The following is a 20,886-nucleotide window of genomic DNA, read 5'->3' on the forward strand; positions in this document are numbered from 1 at the left end:
GTGCCTCCCTCGCTGGAACTTTGGGTTCTTTATGTAGCCTGGCTACTGTGCTAAGTGGTACAAGGAACATAGGTGTGCATGCATCTTTTATTCTTTTAAATTTTTAAAATGGAATCACTGAGAGATAGACCCTTACAAAGCTGTTCATGATGGGATTTCAGTCATACAGGATTCCAGCACCCATCCCTTCACCAGTGAACATTTCCCAGCATCAGTGTCGCCAAGTTTCCCACCCACGCCTTTTACCCCCCCCACCACACACACACAGCCTGCCTCTATGGCTGGTGCTTTTCTTCTCTCTCTCTCTCTCTCTCTCTCTCTCTCTCTCTCTCTCTCTCTCTCTCTCCTTTTGGGCATTGTGGTTTGCAATACAGATACTGAAAGATTATCAGGTATATCTCTTTACCTACTTTAACACTCAGTTCTTGTCCAGTGTGATAATTTCCAGCTGTTATTGTCGTACTAGTCCCTTCTCGATTTTACCCACCATCTGCCCTACATGCAGTTATGGTTGATTCCAACCACTGACCAGCCCTCCTGGCCCCTGCTTTCCCTGGCCTTGGATATTAATCTTCTAATATATTAATATTTATATCCCACAAGTGAATGCAGTCATTCCATACCTGTCCCTCTCCTTCTGACTTCATTTCACTCAGCATGATACCCTCCATGTCCATCCATTTACAGGCAAATTTCATGACTTCATTTTTCCGAACACTGCCGTAGTACTCCACTGTGGCATAGTATCTTTTTAAACAAATGTTTTTGTGTTCGGGGGGAATAGATACCAAGAACTGGAATCATTGGTTCATATGGAAGTTCTATTCTTTCACTTTTGGATAAATCTCTGTATTGTTTTACATAGTTGAATTAACCTTTTTTTTTTTTTTTTAAAAAAAATGTGGATCACTCCCAGTGGTGCTCAGGGCATTGTGGTTTGCAATCCAGATACTGAAAGATAATCGAGGGCCCCTGTAGTGCTGGGAATAGAAGCTGGGTGAGAGACCTGGTAGGCTTGCACCCTAAGTCTCCCAGCACCCCACAACCCTTCTTTTGAGTAAAAAAGAGAACTCTACAGAATGACCTAAATATGCATCATTTTGTTTGTTTGTTTGGGGGTTGGGGGTCTTCCTCAGCTGTTGGGGGCCTTCCTTGCTCTGCAGTCAGGGATCACCCCTGGAGTGGGGGTGGGTGGGGCGCCTGGCCGACCGTATGTGGTGCTGGAGGTCCAGCCCCAGGCCAGCTGCATGAACGGGCAGCCTTATCTCTCTGGAACCCTAAGGAAAGCAGTTCTGCCAATTTTTTCTTTTTACCCCCAAGATCAGCTATACCTTATGGTTCCCATGGGAAAGGCGGCTCACTATTGGACCTCTGGGGCTATGGCAACGCGACTGGTTGTACAGTCGGTCCCTTTGGACTCGTATCTCATGGCAAGAGTCACAGTGGTCTGCGGTGACCGAGTTCTCCCTGTGCCCAGGTCCTTAATGTCTACCTGTACGTTTTATTACCATCATCACTATCTGAAGAGTAGGGAAGCAGCTTTCCAGCGCCCAAGGCTAAGGCTGCTCATTGAGCACTCCAGGAGAGCAGAGAGATTAGAGTCTCCCTGACATGCTCCCCTGGTGGCGTTTTTGGGGCAAACTGTGGAGGCTCCAATAATCTTTTTTTTAATATATTTGTGCTTAGCAGACTGAGGCGCTCTCCCGGGAGTTCTCAGCCAACCGTGCCAGCAACTCAATGCCAGGGGTCCTGGATACTATGTCTGCTCAGCCCTGCAGTGCCAGCGACGACCAGGGTCACCCCCTAGGGATGCTTGGGGACCTGCAGGTCTGCACCTGGCAATAATCGAGGGCTCCTGTAGTGCTGGGAATAGAAGCTGAGTCAGAGACCTGGTAGGCTTGCACCCTAAGTGCTGTCTCCTGGAACCCCACTATTCTTTTGAGTAAAAAAGAGAACTCTACAAAATGACCTAAATACGAATAGTTTTGTTTGTTTGTTTGGGGGTTGGGGGCCTTTCTCCGCTGTGCTTAGATCTTACTGCCGACTCTGTGCTCATGGATCACTCTTGGCAGTGTGTAGGGGACTCTGTGAGTGCTAAGAATTGAACCTCTGGAAGCTCATATTCAAGGCAAGCACGTTACCTGTGTATTCTCTCTTTGGCCCCTATAGTTTTTAAAATCGACACCCCAGTCACCATAGATAAAAAGACATTTCTGCCTGTTGTACTTTAGGGTGGCAGTTGACATGCTGAGTATTTTGAAATTTCCTGCAAAAGCAAGAAAGCTCTGTGGAAGAATTCATTTAAAGTCGCCAGTCCTGTCCTTGGCGGTGGCCGTTCACAGCCTTGTGTCTGCGTGATGGACCAGAGCACTGTCCCGGCTCCCATGGAGTTCTGCATCCGGGACTTGTTTGAACTGTGGTTTAACACAGACTTGGCTTTTATAGTTCGCAGAGGGAGCCTTTGGGACCGGCTCCACTGTCTGCTCCATAAACACAGACAGCAGCGGGCTCATAGAGATGCCGGGCTGTCTGTTTGAAATACCCCAAGGCCCTCGGCAACTCTAGGCACTAACAACCTGATAAATTCCGGTTTAAAAGTGGACTGTTAGGTTTGAGTTATAAACCTCCTCCAGGTGCAGTAGTGTCTGGTTTCTGGACGTGCCCGGGCTTCGGATTACCCTGCTCCCGAGTCTCCCTGCCCACTCTCGTGCCGTCTTCCCTGAGCGGAGGCTGACCACTGCTTGCGGGTCACCATCCAGGGCTGCAGGCGTCTTCCTGCTGAGACCCAGAGGCAGGCAGCAAGGCTGGCAGTTGGCAGAGAGCGGGGAGAAGCGCGACTCAGACAGCCTCCACCTAAGAACCCTGTGCTGTGTTCTTAGGAAACCCTAAATCGGAGCCGGCACCTTCAGGCTCTGCACCCACTTGGCGGAAGCCCACGTTCTGAGTATGGAGGATGCTCAGTTACCTGCTTCTCTCATAACCACTCTCGAGGGGGCGGGGGGTGTTGTCATCTCCGTGTGAGAGATAAGCAACATGGAAGCGTAGAGAAATTAAATGACGTGGCTAGGATTGCACAACTAATGACTTAGACCATTTAAACCCAAACCCTTTTTTTTTTTTAAATTTATTTATTTTTAATTAGAGAATCACCGTGAGGGTACAGTTACAGATTTATACACTTTTGTGCTTATACTTCCCTCATACAAAGTTTGGAACCCATCCCTTCACCAGTGCCCATTCTCCACCACCCGTAAACCCAGTGTCCCTCCCACCCTCCCCAATCCCATCTCCCCCCCACCCCACCCTGCCACTGTGGCAAGGCATTCCCTTCTGTTTTCTCTCTCTAATTAGCTGTTGTGGTTTGCAATAAAGGTGTTGAGTGGCCGCTGTGCTCAGTCTCTAGCCCTCATTCAGCCCGCAACTCCCTTCCCCCACATGGCCTTCGACTACAATGTAGTTGGTGATCGCTTCTCTGAGTTGACCTTTCCCCGGAACGTGAGGCCAGCCTCGAAGCCATGGAGTCAACCTCCTGGTACTTATTTCTACAGTTCTTGAGTGTTAGTCTCCCACTCTGTTATTCTATATACCATAGATGAGTGCAATCTTTCTATGTCTGTCTCTCTCTTTCTGACTCATTTCACTCAGCATGAAACTTTTCATGCCCATCCACTTGACTACAAAATTCTTGACCTCCTTTTTTCTAACAGCTGCATAGTATTCCATTGTATAGATGTACCAAAGTTTCCTCAACCAGTCATCCGTTCTGGGGCATTCGGTAAACCCAAACCCTTTGAACCCTGTCACTATGCTTTACTACTCCCCGTTCCCCCTCCCCCCTCTGCCCCCCCCCCCGCCGCACATCACTGGGGTGGGGGTGGGGGAGGTGTTGAAAAGACTGCTTTTTTTTTTTTCTTTTTGGGTCACACCAAGTGATGCACAGGGGTTGCTCTGTGCATTCTCTCTGCACTCAGGAATTACTTCTGGCGATGCTCGGGGGACCATATGGGATGCTGGGAATCAAACACTTGTCGGCCACATACATGCAAGGCAAATGCCCTCCCCGCTGTGCTATTGCTCCAGCTCCGCAGAGATTGCTTTAGGGTCATCTTTACCGAGGCCTTTGTGGGCCAAGATTCTAGAGGTCAGATTGAGTCAAGCTTTATGTACATCAGTGTCTTCCCCTGGAGGGGTCGGACTGGGACAGGCTGCTCAGGGACAGGCATGTTGCAGGCGTGGCCTAACCCTAACAACAGGGTTTCTGAACCTCAGCACTCTTAGCACTGTTGACATTGCATTAGGTCATTCTTCAGTGTGGGAGATCCTGTGCCTTAAAGGACACTTAGCATCCCTCTGCCCAGTTGACATTGGTAATCAGTCTCCCCAACCCTACCCAACCCTAGTTGTGAGAATGAAGGATGTCTCCAGGAGCTGGGAAGGTAGTACAGCAGGGTGGAGCCCAAGCCTCACACGTGCCAGGCCCTGAGGTCAAGGCCCAGTACCACATGCTGACCTCTACCTGCATCACCCTGAGTCACCCGGCAGGCCCTAGCAGCTGTTCAGTGTAGGGCCCCAGGCAGGGGCCACCTGGCCTCATGGCCAAGCTGCCTATGACTGGGACAAGTCCCAGGCTCACCAGGATGCCCCGCAGAGCCTTTACAATGTCTTCTTTATCAAAAGCCATTGGTGGGGGTCACTCACGTGATTCAGCAAGCCCTATATTGGAGGGTTGCCCGCTCAGCTCTGACACACAGCGTGGCTATGCCCTTGGACTCTGTCCAGACTTCTGCTTCACTTCTCTAACTTTGAGCTCCTTGTGGTGTAGGCCTAACTCTCCTGCGTCTTGCCTTCAGAGAGCTTTTTTTTTAAAAAAAAAAATTATTATTTTTTTAAATTAGTGAGTCACAGTGAGGGTGCAGTTACAGATTCACACATTTTCGTGCTTGTTTTTCCCTCATGCAATGTTTGAGAGCCCATCCTTCCACCAGTGTCCATTCTCCACCACTTATGAACCCAGTATCCCTCCCACCCCCCCCACCTCATCCCCCCCCCCGCCCCACTCCGCCTCTGTGGCAGAGCATTCCAATTTGTTTTCAGAGAGCTTTTGAAGTCTGATGGAGAGCCTGGATGACTATGAGTTAAAGAAGATTAACAAAAAAAGAAAGAAGAGTGGAGGAGGGCATGGAATAAGTCATCACTTCCTGTGGAGAGAAGAATGCAAAGAGGAGCTTCCAGGAGAAGGCGGCCTGGAGCTGAGCACCTCTGAAACCATCTCTCTTGTGTCCTGCAGGACCAGGCATTGCGTTTGTGGTTTACCCGGAAGCCTTAACCAGGCTGCCCCTCTCCCCCTTCTGGGCCATCATCTTTTTCCTGATGCTGCTCACTCTTGGACTGGACACAATGGTGAGCCCCTCCCCCGTCTAGCCCCGCCCCGCCCCTCCTGCAGCACCTCTCTGGGTTTTGCGTCCATCCTGCAGTGGGGGGTATCGGGAGGGGTGCACCTCGTGGTAGCTCTGTGTCTCCTGAGTGGAGGAAGGGGTGGCTTGGAATAACTTCCAGGCGAGCTGACATGGCCTCCTTTATCCGTGCTCTCTGCATTCCCGGGACCCAGTTTTCATCTGTGTACTTCCTGCTTTGATGTCATTTTTGCCAAAACAAATTCTGTGGGGATGGATAAGGAAGAATAATTTGAAGTCAGTTTTAAGGGAAATTGCCACGGGGCCGAGACTCCTACAAATCATGCTGACAGGTGCTCCGAGTTTAGTAGTTGGGTGCGAAGAGGGTTTTTCCTCAAGTAGAAGACAAATTTACATCTCATGAATACAAAGTGATGCTGAAATGCCTTGTGGATGAATAGCGTATCGGGCCCTCAGAGCTGGAAGCACAGTTTCTGATTTTTTTTTATTGGTGGGGGTGTTGGGGGACCACACCCAGAGATGCTTAAAGGCTGCTCTTGACTCTGCTTAGGGGTCACTTCCAGTGACCATATGCAGTTCTGGGATTGGACCGGGGTTGGCCACATGCAAGGCAAAGGCCCTAAATCCTGTTTTATCAGGTCCTGAAGCCTATATTCTGCCTGGATTCCTCCCACTGTGCTTGTAGGCTCTAGCCCCCAAAGCCTTTCCCCCCCACCCAGACAATGCAGTCCTAAAATCCAAACTCACACAGCTCTCCCCAATGGGAACCAGGGCGTCTTTTGGGATGGGGAGTGGGGGGGGTGCGGGTGGTCTTCTGGTTGGGTGGTTCTTCTGAAATGTGTTTTTTCTTGCCCCTTTCAGTTTGCCACCATTGAGACCATAGTGACCTCCATCTCCGATGAGTTCCCCAAGTACCTCCGCACACACAAGCCAGTCTTCACTCTGGGCTGCTGCGTCTGTTTCTTCATCATGGGCTTTCCAATGATTACTCAGGTACAGGGCCTTTGGGGCACAGGTTTGGGGTGCAGGTCAGTTGGCGGGGGTGGGGGTGGGGGAATGATGGCTTTCTATCCTTTTTTCTGTCCTTCGCTCTCAGACTGTAGCCACAGTCCCCAGGAAAATCTGCCAGGTCACTACTGTGTGTACATCGATGGTGCCAGCTCCCTCGAGATTGTGACCACAGAGGGAAGTATGTCACCTTCCCTCGGCAGATGCTTCTAGCATCTTCCGTAATTGAGTTGTCGCCTTCTTGAGCCAACAAGGCAGGTGTGCCCTATTTGAATAAAATGGACTACATGGAAATACAAATGTACCAATGGCAGAAATTTCCACTTGATTACGCAGCCAAGTTTCCCAGCTCTTTGGGCTGTTTGTAGTTTTGTGCGTTTTGGTAAATTGAGAGGTGCACTCCCGCTGCACCATTTTTGCTTTTGATGTCTTGGGGACCTTGAACGGGTCAGTACTTTGGTGCTTGGTTATTTCATCTGTAAAATGCTGGATTGGAAGGAGAGGGTCTCTCATACCATTGTGGAGAGAAGAGATTTTAAGAGTGAAGGAAGGATGCAGGAGTAGGGCCAAGAAGGATGGGAAGCATTTCCAGGCTGCTCGAAAGGGCACTTGGGTGCAGATACACAGGTTGAAAACTCTGCTTACTCCTTAAAAGTGAAAACTAGGGCATCTGCCTGCACTCATGTCTACACCTTCAGATGCTGCTCTTGACCCTCCCAAGTAAGATGCCAGGTCGTTTTCCTGTGCTTGTTCTATTGATAGGCTGTGAGTTGCTTGGCTAATACTGCACACTATGGTAAACCTCTGTAGGTTATGCCATTGAGAACACAGGTGATGCACCTCCTGTTTGCACCCAGCCCTCCCAGGGGTGAAGGATTGGCCACCCGTGATGGGACCAAGGCAAGTCCAGACCCCTGGATAATGTTATCTCTCTCTCTCTCTCTCTCTCTCTTTCTATGTCTCAGGGTGGGATCTACATGTTTCAGCTCGTGGACACCTATGCTGCCTCCTATGCCCTTGTCATCATTGCCATTTTTGAGCTCGTGGGAATATCCTATGTATATGGTAAGAGAATCCGTGGGCGGCTGTCAAGGGAGAAGCTGGTGATGAAGGCAGGTCTGGCCAGAAGCAATGAAAGGGTCTCTTTGCAGCAGCCGAGGAAACGCTTACAGCTGTGTCTTTACTTACATGGGGATTTCTTTTCTTTCTTTCTTTCTTTTTTTTTTTATAATGTAGGAGCACTACTATTTATTCAGCCATTGATTAAGCTGATTGAATCGGGCAGAAACTCCACATAACTTTTTAAAAAACATTTTTTTAAATTTTATAAGTTTTAGTTCACAATGTTTGATGACATTCAATATTCAAACACCAATCCTACCACCATTACACTTTCCCGCCACCAAATTTGGGATGTTTCCATCCCAAACCCCAATCCCTGTCCCAAAACACAACTGAAATAATATATTTTGTATTGTCTGTTATGAAGAACTGCTGAACATGCTTACAAAAAAGTGTTCATATAGGAAACAGTGTGAAGATTGATCTATTTTGGCAGGAGTCATTAAGACATTCTATAGGATATCGCTAACATGTTGTTAAAGTTTGGATGATGTGAGCTTTGGTATATATATCTGAAAATATGTATATATGCATATATATGTATATATATTTCCCTCTATGATTTGTTGTCTACTATCTGAACCCCATCGAATGTGGTGTGGTAATTATGGAGAATGGGTAGGGAGTGTTTTATGATGTATTGCGCGGCCACAAAAGTGGCCACGTGGTCCAGGAATATGTTAATTCATATGTGAGGCTCTGCCCGAGTGGGGGAGTGGCCTTGAGCATGGCGGTGGTTGGGTTTGTGGAGGTTTTTGGCTGTTGGAGCTAGGTCCCTTGGGGCAGGGAGGGCTCTCATCTGCCCCCCTCTGGGGCGCCCCTTGTGAAACAGCCTGGCGTGGAGTCTGGTGGCATGGTTATGGGGGCCTCATGTTATGCTCCCTTTTGGGAGAGGCAGCCATATGATCTGGACGGTGGCTGATGACGAGATTATCTGGAAATGGCAGGAGGTGGCTTATGGGCGTGACCCCTGGGTCTCCCGAGACTGGGGGAAGGAGGCAGAGGATCTCCGCTCCTGGTCCTGTTGAGCCCAGAGTCCACGGTCACAAAGTTTTGCATTACCTGAGTCCCATAGGACTTCACCAGGTGTGAGGCTTGGCCTTGAGAGCTGTGGGGGTTGGGTTGTGGAGGTTTCTGGCTGCCAGAGCTGGGTCCCTTGGGGTGGGGAGGGCTCTCACCTGCCCCCCTCTGGGACGCTCCTCGGGGGTTTCTCGACCTCTGTGATTTGGATTTCAGACAGGAATCAAAGGAATCAAAGAAATCTGAGTAGGCACCACCTAGAAGCAGGAGGCCAGTGAGTGCCAGGACAGATGCTGGCGGAGGAGGAAGGCTGCTTTGCAGGGACCGTCTGATCTCCTGGACTTAGTAACCATGGGGGCCCATGCAACGAGGAGTAGCTTCATAGGTGGCCTCCTTTGCTGTCGAGAGAAAAGGGACTCCCTCACCCCCCTCCCTGATCCCTAGGAAGTCTTACCAGCCTGGAGGGAGCATGTGAGCAAGACCTGGACTCTTGTCTTTTCCCAGGAACCAACTTCCAGGTAGTTGCCCTTGCCCGTTCACCTTGCCCGTCTGCGCTATGGCAGTGTGCATTCTGGGATTCTTGGGACTCGAATCCAGCATAGTCACCTCTGTGGAGAGGTGACTATGCTGAGGGGAGATGCGGGTGTCTTACCAGGTGATCTCTGCACCCTTTGTATGCACAACCGGCTCCCATGAGCCATGGGAACTGGAGCCAGGACACGGTCCTGACTTGTTTATGCCAGAAAGTCTGCTCTGAGCTGCCCTCATGCAGAGCGGCCTCCATGCTCATCCCAGTGCAGAATCACAGGGTTTCTGAATCACGTCCAGTGGCACCGGCTCTAGGCCAATACAGGACACAGCAGCATGTCCCTGAAAACAGAAGATGTGATGGAGAGACACAGGTCCTGAGAATGTGTGTGTGTGGCCAGGCCTGTGGGTGTGCAGAGCTCTGCCTTATCACTGGAGCCAGCCAGCACCCCTCCCCCCTTCACCAGGCAGTGGTAGAGTCTCAGCCTGGAGCCTTCCAGAACCTCCTGATGCAGGGTGGGAGGGAAGCACCAGGTTTTCCATTCAGATGGAAATGGCTGTTTCAAGCTCCCAGATCCCCAACCTTCCCGAGACAATCAATACATGAGTTTGAGGCTACCAGATTTAAACACAGAACTCTGAGTCAGGTGGGGCAACCGTGTCTTGAAAAGACTCACGCAAAAAGTAGACTTCCTTTGAAGAAGTGCTTTGTGCTTCCCTGGTGCGGGGACTGGGGGCAGGGGCGGGGCTCCTGTCTGGAGGAAGCCAGGATTGAACAATCACCACCCAAATCTGCCTGTGGTGTCAGGGTTTCCTTTCCCCACTGCTCTCCAGTGCAGCGGCCCCTTGGGTTGGGTGTTCCCACTGGAATTGGTTCCTTGTTCATATCCCACCCACAGACTATCCCCCTGTGGAATCTCTGGGCATCAGCTTTCTCAGATGGTCTCTGTCCCTCTTTGTCATTCCTCAGTTCCACTGCGTGCTGGATCATGGCTTTTTCTATTAGTACAAAAGAAAACAAACCAAAAACCCTAACAAATTCCAAATAGTCTCCCTAGAATGGACAGATTTCAGTTCCACTTTGTTCCTGAGTACTCTCCCTGCCCTATTTCTATTCAATTTTTTAAATTTTATTGAATCACCGTGAGATAGTTACAAGCTTTCATGTTTGGGTTATAATCTCATAATGATCAAACACCCATCCCTCCACCAGTGCACATTCCCCACCACCAATATCTCCATCTATTCAATTTTTAGGGAGGGCACAACCAGCATTGTTTAGGAGTTACTCCTGGCTCTGTGCTCAGGGATCACTCCTGGCTATGGTTGAAGGGACCACTTAGGGTGCCAGGAATCAAACCGGGTCAGCTGTGTGCAAGGCAAACACACTCCCCACCATACTGTTGCTTTGCCCCTCTGTCCCCTATTCCTATTCTTTTTTTTTTTCTTTTTGGGTCACATGTGGCGATGCACAGGGGCTACTCCTGACTCGTGCACTCAGGAATTACTGCTGGCAGTGCTCAGGGGACCATGTGGGATGCTGGGAATCAAACCCAGGTCAGCTGTGTGCAAGGCAAACGCCCTACCTGCTGTGCTCTCGCTCCAGCCCCTCCTATTCCTATTCTTCACTCATATTCTTGCCTGACATGTCACTCTGATTTGGGGTGTCAGATTAGGCCTCCTCTCCTCACCACTCCATTTACTAGGGCTCTGTAAACAGTCAGCAGTAGAGACTCTTTCGGGAATGATGCATTCAGGTCCAGGGGTGGGAGTAAATATGCAAGGGTTGACTCATTGCTTCATCCTGCCGTGTGCCCCCTGGGAAGCGAGACTTCCTGAGTCACCCACTCAGCTCCCGGGAAATGTCAGTACTGAGCTCAGAACTGTGCATGTCCCTGCTGGGTGCCCTTTCGCAAAGATAAAGGAGGAAACCTCTAGAAGGGGATGTCTCAGAGCCCTAGAATATAACAGGAAGTAGAGGCTGAGGTGTGGGGTTCAGTTTACTATGACCCAAAGGGCAGAAATTCCGAGCCAACTCCTGGAGAACCAAAGGTGGGGTGCCTGTCCGGGCCGGGGGGAGAGCTGAGGGCGCCTCACAACTGGAGGGGCGTCTGAGGGACCCAGTGCAGAGTGAAAGTGGGAGCCACCTCGAGGGAGTTGCTTGGACTTCAAGATACTGATGAGATGGCACTAATGGGAAGGGCCCCCTCTGAGTGTTGGCCTGACTTATGGGTAGGTTAATGCCAGGAGGCTGCTCTGGGTGCACAGGACGGGGGGGCTGTGCATCCAGAGACCCCCTAGAGACCAATGTACCATGGGGTTAGGGGGCTGAGCCATGAAGACAAAAGCCACGACACTGCACAGGTGAGCAAGGCTGGTTGGTGGAGGCAAGTCCTTGGCCTCAGGGTTTGGGACTAGTTGGTTATAAGGAACCTGTTGTGAGCTACTTCCTGAACCCCAGGTCTGTTTGTTGAGCCTAAAATAGTAGACCTGAGCTCGCCGCATGTTCCCTTGCTACTGTCATGCTAGCCTTTGAGAAGCCCTGGCTTACACCTGGCTCTGCACTCAGGGCTCACTCCTGGCAGGGCTCGGGGGAGCCAGGGATTGGACTCAGATCAGCTGCATGCAAGGCAAATAGCATCCTAGCTGCTGTACTGTTGCTCCAGCCCCAATATAGGTCCATATTATGAGGGGTCACACTCACCTGTGCTGGGTGCTCTGGGGTCACCCCTGGTGATGCCTGGCCTCGAGGTGAGGGCCTGATGGCTTTGTGCTTGTACCCCTTAGTTTAGTGCTCAGGGCCACCAGGGTCAAAGTAGAGTTGAGTGGGGATCTGGCCAAGGCCCAGGAGGATCTCGGGGCATCTCTCTCTCTCTGTCTCTCTGTCTCTGTCTCTGTCTGTCTCTGTCTCTGTCTCTCTGTCTCTGTCTCTCTCTCTCTCTCACACACACACATACACACACACACACACACACACACACATGCACACACACCCTAACTACTTGTGCTCTTCTTGTCCCTAACATCCCTTCTCCACCACGGTCTCAGCCGCCCAGGCTCAAGGCCCCGCAGAGTCTGTCTCCCTGCCTGCCCTCAGGCGCCGCCAGGTTCTTCCAGTTCCAGGGTTAGGTCTTGGCCAGGAACGCAGCTTCAACATTCAAGTTTGTGCTTTGTATGCATGAAGGCGTGGGGTTTGGTCCTCTGCCCCAGAATCACTGTCACTGTCACTGTCATCCCGTTGCTCATCGATTTGCTCGAGTGGGCACCAGTAATGTCTCTCATTGTGAGACTTATTTGTTACTGTTTTTGGCATATCCAGTATGCCACGAGTAGCTTGCCAGGCTCTGCCGTGTGGGCGCGATACTCTCGGTAGCTTGCCAGGCTCTCCGAGAGGGGCGGAGGAATCGAACACAGGTCGGCCGCGTGAAAGGCGAATGCCCTACCCGCTGTGCTATCACTCCAACCCTCTGCCCCAGAATAAAGGTAAAAAACAGGCTTGCAGGGCTTAAGGGGTTTGGGTCCGTGGAAAGGATGGAGCAGGCCAAGGGGACCCGCAGGCGGGCTGTGGTGTGGAGCAGTCCAGGCTCATAGGGAGGTGACACAGGCAGAGGGCGGCCAGGGCAGCCTGTCCTGGGGATGAGCAGGAGGCAGGGGGCTTCCTTGGGGACCTCACTGGTGCCCCTGGGCTGTCTGCACAGGGCCTGCCTGCCCACACACTGGCATAGCAGCAGGACTGTTCCCCACCTGCTCACAGGAGCCAGAACCAGGTGTCCGCAGTGAGGAGGCATTGTGCAAACAGAAGCCGCGTTGGGCCAGTCCCCAGCCCGGCATCGACCACTCTAGGACACACACCTGGTCTTTCCTCCCTGAGGGCTGTGGCCAGCAGGACCTGAGACGGGTGGATGGTCTCAAGGACGGGCGTCACTCTGGGTGTGGGCTGGTGGGCATGGGACAGGGCAACGCCAGTGACTGCCCGCCACCAAAGGAACCAGGATTCATTTTATGGGGAGAGCAGAGTGGATTTTTTGATATAAACTTTAAGATGAAAGCACATAAGATCTATCAACAAAAAAGGAGCACGTGGGGCTGGAGCGATAGCACAGCAGGTAGGGTGTTTGCCTTGCACGCAGCAGACTCAGGTTTGATTCCCAGCATCCCATATGGTCCCCCGAGCACCGCCAGGAGTAATTCCTGAGTGCATGAGCCAGGAGTAACCCCTGTGCATCACCGGGTGTGACCCAAAAAACAAACAAACAAACAAACAAACAAACAAACAAACAAACAAACAGCACTATCTGATGGTCCAGCATGATGAATTTTTTTTTTAATTTTTTATTGAGTCACCATGTGGAAAGTTACAAAGTTTTCAGGTTTAAATCTCAGTTATACAATGCTCGAATACCCATCCCTTCACCAGTCTCATATTCCACCACCAAGAATCCCAGTATAGCTCCACCCCGCCCCCTCCCACAGCATGATGAATTTTTACCCCATGTCCCTCTGATGTAGTGGAGTGATAGCACAGCGGGTAGGGCTTTTGCGTTGCACGCGGCTGACCTGGGTTCAATTCCTCCATTCCTCTCAGAGAGCCTGGCAAGCTACTGAGAGTATCCCGCCTGCACGGCAGAGCCTGGCAAGCTCCCCGTGGTGTACTCGATATGCCAAAAACAGTAACAACAAGTCTCACAATGGAGACATTACTGGTGCCCACTCGAGTAAATCAATGAACAACGGGATAACAGTGCTACAGTGCTATTGTCCCTGTGATTAAGAGTGAAAGCATTATTCGCATAGCAACCCCATGATTCTGAGAAAGGCAAGCATCTGATGAGCCCAGAAACATGTAAGAAACTAAAGTGTTCCTCGGGGCCCCGGGGGCTGCAGCTCAGTGGTGGAGCTGGTATTTGCTTTGTAGGCATGAAGCCTCAAATTTGGTCCTCAGCACAGCCCACATACTGCGTGTGATATCGCACTGCCTTTGGGATCTCTGGTGCCAAGCAGAAGTCTGTGTCCTCCTGCGGGTGCCACAGTTAAGTGTGAGAACCCCCCGACTCCCCATCGAGCAATGCCACTAGCTGTGGGAGCCCGATCATCAGAACAAATAAGAGAAGGGAAGAGGAGAGAGAGAGAGAGAGAGAGAGAGAGAGAGAGAGAGAGAGAGAGAGAGAGAGAGAGAGAGAGAATCACTCACTCCTTTAAAGAGGAGAGGGAGAGCTCCACTCACTCCTTATAAGAAGTGGTCCGAAACCTTCATGAGCCAAGATGCACAGGGACAGTGGTTGTTAAGGGTGGTCCTGAGGGAGTCACTCTCTGTTTTGCCTGTGGCTTTCCTTGAGATGACCCATGACCAGGAACACAGTGACCGTGTGTGTTGCTACCAAACGGGCATTTCCCCTTGGCACTGACCTTGGATTTGGCTGCTGTTGTGGCCTCCCACAGAGCACAGATCAAGTGACTCACGTAGGACCTTGGAGGGGAACTGATGACGCAGGTTCCAGTGACTATCACTCTTGGTCCCAAGGCATTCCCAATGCCCCGTGCTCACTGACCATAGTCTGAATTGGTCTTTCCAGAATTGTTGCAATGCCTATTGGGTCACCTCTGCAAACAGTGGTGCCTGTGAAAATTCCAGGCAGGAAACTCTGCCAGGGCTGAGTTTCTTCTTCATCGTGTGGTGGCCGTTCCTGACTTCAGCACAGAGAGAGCATTTCATAGCTATCTCCATGTTCGATTTGCCCCAGTCTTCCCCGCAGTCATTTGTCGGAGGGTTTTCTACATACCAGGGGTCACATGAACCAGCGCCTGTTACCTGACCCCACCTTTGCCTCACCCTGGGTCTCTGCTTGTCTCTCTGCAGGCTTGCAAAGGTTCTGTGAAGACATAGAGATGATGATTGGATTTCAGCCGAACATCTTCTGGAAAGTCTGCTGGGCGTTCGTCACCCCCACCATTCTGACTGTAAGGAGTGTGTGCTCGTCCTGTCTTGGCTGCCTTGCATGGGGGAAGCTGAGGTTTTAGGTGTCACCAAGCTGGGTGCCCACAGATGAGCCAGGGAAGTTGGGTTGTAGTATTTTGCCTTTCTGATGTTCAGAGAGGTGAAGGTGGTCCTGAGGGAGTCACTCTCTGTTCTGTCTGTGGCTTTCCTCACCCAAAGGTGCTCAGCAAAGGGTTCCATTCTGGAACCCCGTCTATGCCCCCAGCCTGCCCGCTGTACAGAGAGCTGAGAGTGCCGTGGTGCCCTGAGCCACGGTCAGGCTCTCAGCAGGCCTGTGGGGTGGGCACCATCGTCCCAGCTGTGCAGAGAAGAAAACTTCACAGAGACTGGGGAACCTGCAGACAACGTTAGCAGCCGCCAGTGCCTCTCTAGGGTAGCAGCTACCAGGCCTGGCACCCAGGCAGGCTGGCACCGCAACTGTCTCTTGCTTTTCATCACGCTTCAGCACAGCCTCTTTGCAATAAGTATAGCAGGTATTAGACGTTGTTTCTATCTTTGAGGTCGTTTCTGTCATTGCTTCAGCCGCTTTTGCCTCCCGGTCTCATCATGAGATCACTGGACGTGCCTCCTCTTCAAGATCAGAGCCCCCGCTTGACTGTGGATCTATGCAGGTGGATCCACGCACATCCTGTTACCTCATTACTGTATGGAAGCCTCCAGGCTCTGCCCTGCTCCACTTTCTAAGCCCAGTAATAGACAGAAATTTGATCACCCACTCCCCCCCACTTCCTCCAGCCATCCTCCTCGCTTCCTCCTTCTCTCAGCTTCTTGCAGGCAGCTGGAAATAGGCTGTAGTTATCGTTTGAACCAGCAGGTGGCACTAGAAACCAGATTAAAACCATTATTTTATTACAGCTTCTCCAAAGGAAAATCCCAGGATGAATGGAAAATTATAAAGAAAATCTCCTCCCTCCCTCCGTCCCCCCCATTTTTATAGCCACGAAGAGATTTTTAATCAAATAGCTCAGTTCCTTTCTGAAACATAAAAAAATTCAGAGTTGATGTCTCTACATGGACAGGATAACACCTGAAGTTCTGTATATTTTTTAGAGGCTCTATTTTTCTGAAACGTCCCACTGATTTGGGGCATGGGGGTGGAAAAGGATTAAGGTCAAATTTTCAGTCTCTGGAACTCAGGACCGCACCTTATATGAAAAATTCATACTTTCCTGATCTGTGGAAAGAAAACTCTAATCTCTTTTCTCTGTTGGGTTTTGCCATTTCCCCCATTTACTATCCATTGGATTTAGTTTTTATTTGGTGGTCTTAGACTTGACCTTCCCTTCTCTCAGTCCTAAAAGATTAAGCTCTGGAGGATTTTAGGATGTTCTGTAGAAACACTATCATATAATTGTTATCAGTATTATGGCCTATTGAGTCTGTTACCAGACACTAGAGCATTTGCGTGGTGGGTGATTCTTTCCCCTTTTACGCTGCTTGCACTGGGTCTTGAGAAGCTGAGGAACTTGCTCAGGGATATAGAGTTTACAGTACAGAACCATCCTGGGTGATCCCTGAGTACAGAACCAAGAGTAAGCCCTAATAATCAATGCCAGGGGTGGCCCAAATACAAGCAAACAATTACTGTCACTGTCATCCCCTTGCTCATCCATTTGCTCGAGCAGGTACCAGTAATGTCTCCATCGTGAGACTTGTTGGTACTGTTTTTGGTATATCGAATACCCCACAGGTAGCTTGCCAGGCTCTGCCGTGAGGGCGAGATACTCTTGGTAGCTTGCCAGGCTCTCCGAGAGGGGTGGAGGAATCGAACCCGGGTTGGCGGCGTGCAAGGCGAATGCCCTACTGCTGTGCTATTGCTCCAGCCCACAAGCAAACAATAGGGGCAACAAGCAAACAATAAAAGAAAAAACTTGAACCCTAGCGCTGATTAGATTTTTAAGCCCATGGTAAGAAACTTCTAAGTACTTAAGACCTAAGTACTTTTGACCTCCAAGGATAGTTTGCTAGTTATGGATTAAAATAGTCACAATTTTTCCTTTACAGGTAAAATGTCAGGGAAAAGGAATTCTAGGAGATTGCTTGGTTTTTGGAGAAAGTGCCCCAACTATGCTGTGCTTCACTGATTGCCATGATAAAATTCGCATCAGAGACCAGTGAGAGATCCAGAAAATATCCTGAGCCAGAGCCCCTGTCTGTGTGGTTTTGGGGGCTGGGGATGGTTAGAAGGGGCCATGGACCTCTTCCTCATCGAAGGATGAATCTTTCTTCAGGGGTTTAGTAGGCTGCTGTGGTCAGGATGGGTCTGAGTCCATGACCACGTGATCATCTGGTGTATTCAGGCTCCTCTGAGGGCAGGGCTTGAACAAAGCTAACTCAGGCTGGAGGAGAGTTAGGGCCGAGAACAAGTGTGCATAGATGAGTTTGATGTGTTGTTTGTGCCCCAGAAAATGGGTATCCGAAGGCCGAGTCTCATGCTTGCTTTGTGCTGTTTGTCCTTCTGTAAAATGAGTCCTTGTAGTGTGCTGGAGTGAACTAAGATTATGGGTTTCAAATGACTTCAAAACCCCAGGAATAAAATTGGTCATTTTTATATGTGCCTTCATGGATTTATAGAGCTATAAATATTCCCCATGTAATTATTGTATCTATAGTCAGGTCACGTTACTGAATTATGCACACACATAAGCAGATGTATTGCTATTTATATAGTAAATGAAATGGAGCAACTTACCATAATTACATTAGGCCATACTTCCAATAGACTGGTTAATAAAGCTTATAACTCTAGGGGCAAATGTTTGGAAAGGGACCTAGAGTAGGTACCTCTTACCATAAAAGCCTTTATTTGGCTTTTAAAGAACAGTTTTCCTTAGGTTTATATTAATTTGAATCAATAAACTGAATTATTATTGTATTGAAATCATTTCTTGGCCCAGAAACCTGGGTTTGTAGCAGTAACATCTATGTTTTACAATTTTCCAGTGCTTCGCCCTTTTCTTGTAACCTCCCATGTATTATTTTTCCTGACATATTTCTTTGTGGTCATTTGGAGGCACTTATTATACTGGTTACTGTGGGAAAGAGGTTTGGAAGAGGGACCCCTGTGTCTGAGTATGTCATTCTATACTGGTCCATTTGTCAGCAGGATGAATGCAGGAAGAATTAAACTATTTCAGGACAGTGACACCCCCTTCCCCCACCAAGGCTTGGCGTGTGCAGTGAGCACTCCAGCTTTGTCTTTTAGGGGCAACTTTTCTTGGTACCCACGTTCCTCTTTGGCATCCCTGACCGGGGCTCTGGGGTTCTCACTGCTGTGGTTGGCCAGTGTGCAGTGGTGGAAGATGATGGACAAGATGGAAATTGGGGCCAGTTTTAAACCGAGGATTTGAGGAAAGACCCTTGATTGTCCCCAGATACTCCTGGTGTGGTCTGTCGGCTGTGACTAGCACAGAGACTCTCAGCCCTAAAGGTCCCTCTGTAAATTAGCTGCTGAGTCAAGAAGGGTCCCAGGATGCCTCTGCTGTTGGTTCCCAGCTCACTGTGCCTGCCTGCTGCCAGGACCCAGCACAGAGGGGCCATAGATCCCTGCTGTTGGCCCCCCAGCTAATCACAGGACAAGCTCTCAGCTCAGCCGCTGCCCAGGGAACCCCCCTGGTCCTCTCAGTCATCTCCCCAAGCAGCCCCTGGAGACTGGACAGCTCTCCTCAAGGAGAAAGGAAAGCAGATTCATTTCTTCTTCTTCTTTTTTTTTTTTTTTTTTTTTTTTTTTGCTTTTTGGGTCATACCTAGCGATCCACAGGGGTTAGTCCTGGCTCTGCACTTAGGAATTACTCCTGGCAGTGCTTGGGGGACCATAGGGATGCCGGGGATTGAGCCCGGGTTGGTCATGTGCAAGGCAAATGCCCTACCTGCTGTGCTATGGCTCCAACCCCAATGGCAGAAACTTGAGTCTCCATTTTCAAAAGTGCAGAGAACTCTTCAATGCCCCCCACCCCCCTCCGCCACCTCTCAGTCTGCAGGTGCATCCCTGTCCTTCTTTCGTGCCTCTGGGTCAGCAGCTACATGTGCGTCAACACCCTGCAGGTCCTCGATGTTGCCACTTCGGTTGGAAAAGGGATGACTAAGGCCTCCCTTTCAGGGTTCTTGTTGAAATACCAGATGGAAAATCCTTGGATGCACAGCCAGGGTTATGGGCGTGACTGACACCTCAACAGCTCACATCACCCCCCACTAATGCCTGCCTTTCTCTTTCCTTCCTAGTTTATCCTGTGCTTCAGCTTTTACCAGTGGGAGCCCATGACCTACGGCTCTTACCGCTACCCTAACTGGTCCATGGTGCTTGGATGGTTGATGCTTGCCTGCTCCGTTATCTGGATCCCAATCATGTTTGTGATAAAAATGCATTTGGCCCCTGGAAGATTTATTGAGGTAATTCTATCTGATCTTTCCTCTGGAAATCCTCTCCTGGGTGGAGAAGCTCCTTGCATTCAAGAAAAACAAAGAAACAAACAAAAAGATCTGGCAAACTTATTCTAGAGGAAGGCTTACTGATGAAGTGATTACAGTTGCCACCGTTTGGATTAAACCCATTTTTATTATGTATAGTTCCTCAAGCTGAGCCATTCTTACAGCCTTGCTCAGTGCGGTGGCAGCTCTGGGGAATAAATGACCAGCGTTTCTCCTCTCTCCTGGGCTTTCCTCCTCCTCCCCCTCATCTAGAGTCCAAACCCCAGTGTCTGGTGTGATCACACCCCAGCTGCCACTGTTCTCTCCGTCCCCACCGCCTCCCCCCAAACATCCAACACAGGAGGTGGACTCACACGTGTCTAGGGCTGGAGATGCAGAGGGAGCTATGGCTCTTGCCTTGCGTGCACCTGACACAGGTTCCACCCTCTGAACACCACGGGATGGTGGGTTTAATCCCCGGTTAACTAAGAGCTCCTGAGAGGAGACTCAGCCCCTCTTCTCCCAAGAATCTCTTGGGAATCCCTCACCCACGCCTTCAAATACTGTCTTTCCCGCCTTGCCTGTGTTGGGCATGGCTGAGGCTCGAGTGGGTGAAATGCCACACTGCCTGTGGAAAGTAAGGAGGGGTGCAGAGCTGGGCTGGTAGGAGATGTGTCCTTTGTCAGTGAATCCCTGGCTAGACCCATTTCTCATTTGATTGCCCCCGAAAAGGCTCCCGTGGTCATCAGTGGTGTAGGGTGGGCTTGCATTAAACGAGGAGAGTGAGAATTCTTCATTCATTTTGTTTTTGTTTTTGGGTCACAGCCGGCGATGCACAGGGGTTACTCCTGGCTCATGTACTCAGGAATTACTCCTGGTGGTGCTCGGGGGACCATATGGGATGCTGGGAATCGAACCTGGGTCAGCCGCGTGCAAGGCAAACCCCCTACCCGCTATCACTCCAGCCCTGAGAATTCTTTATTCTGAGTATAGAGAATTCCCTACGTGTGCAGGGAAGGATCAGCAATGCCTCTGCTAGAGGATCTAGGCTCAGACTTTTACCTCCTCCCCCACCTCAGGGCACAGCTGGTGCCCCTGAACTTGAGTCTAGAGTAAGTGGGACTCTGGCACTGTATCTGATGCCATGGCCCTCAGGTGGCTTTGATGCCCAATCAAGTCTGCACTTGGCATTGCCCAGGGAGCCTCCAAGTGGAGTCACCTGAACAAATTCAGAAGGGCTGATGCCTGCATCTCTCCCACCCCCAGTGCTGATTTTGCTGTTAAGGCTTGGGTCTGGGTCTGGGCCCCAACCATGGTGCTCCAGATAGTCCAGTCCAGTCATCCCAGTGCTCATCGATTTGTTCGAATGGGCACCAGAGTAACGTCTCTCAT

General features: G+C 50.3%; 1 protein-coding gene across 1 annotated transcript in view; it reads left to right on the top strand.

The window, feature by feature from the left end:
• Positions 1–20,886, top strand: part of SLC6A5 (solute carrier family 6 member 5) — a 63,745-nt gene that overhangs the window by 36,501 nt on the left and 6,358 nt on the right. The window contains exons 10-14 of the mRNA XM_004607956.3: positions 5,288–5,400; positions 6,276–6,407; positions 7,388–7,487; positions 14,950–15,050; positions 19,309–19,476. Of these exons, the coding sequence (XP_004608013.2) occupies positions 5,288–5,400; positions 6,276–6,407; positions 7,388–7,487; positions 14,950–15,050; positions 19,309–19,476 (614 nt within the window). The remainder of the gene's footprint in view (positions 1–5,287; positions 5,401–6,275; positions 6,408–7,387; positions 7,488–14,949; positions 15,051–19,308; positions 19,477–20,886) is intronic.

This window comes from Sorex araneus, chromosome 6, assembly GCF_027595985.1.
Source record: "Sorex araneus isolate mSorAra2 chromosome 6, mSorAra2.pri, whole genome shotgun sequence".
Taxonomy (NCBI): domain Eukaryota; kingdom Metazoa; phylum Chordata; class Mammalia; order Eulipotyphla; family Soricidae; genus Sorex; species Sorex araneus.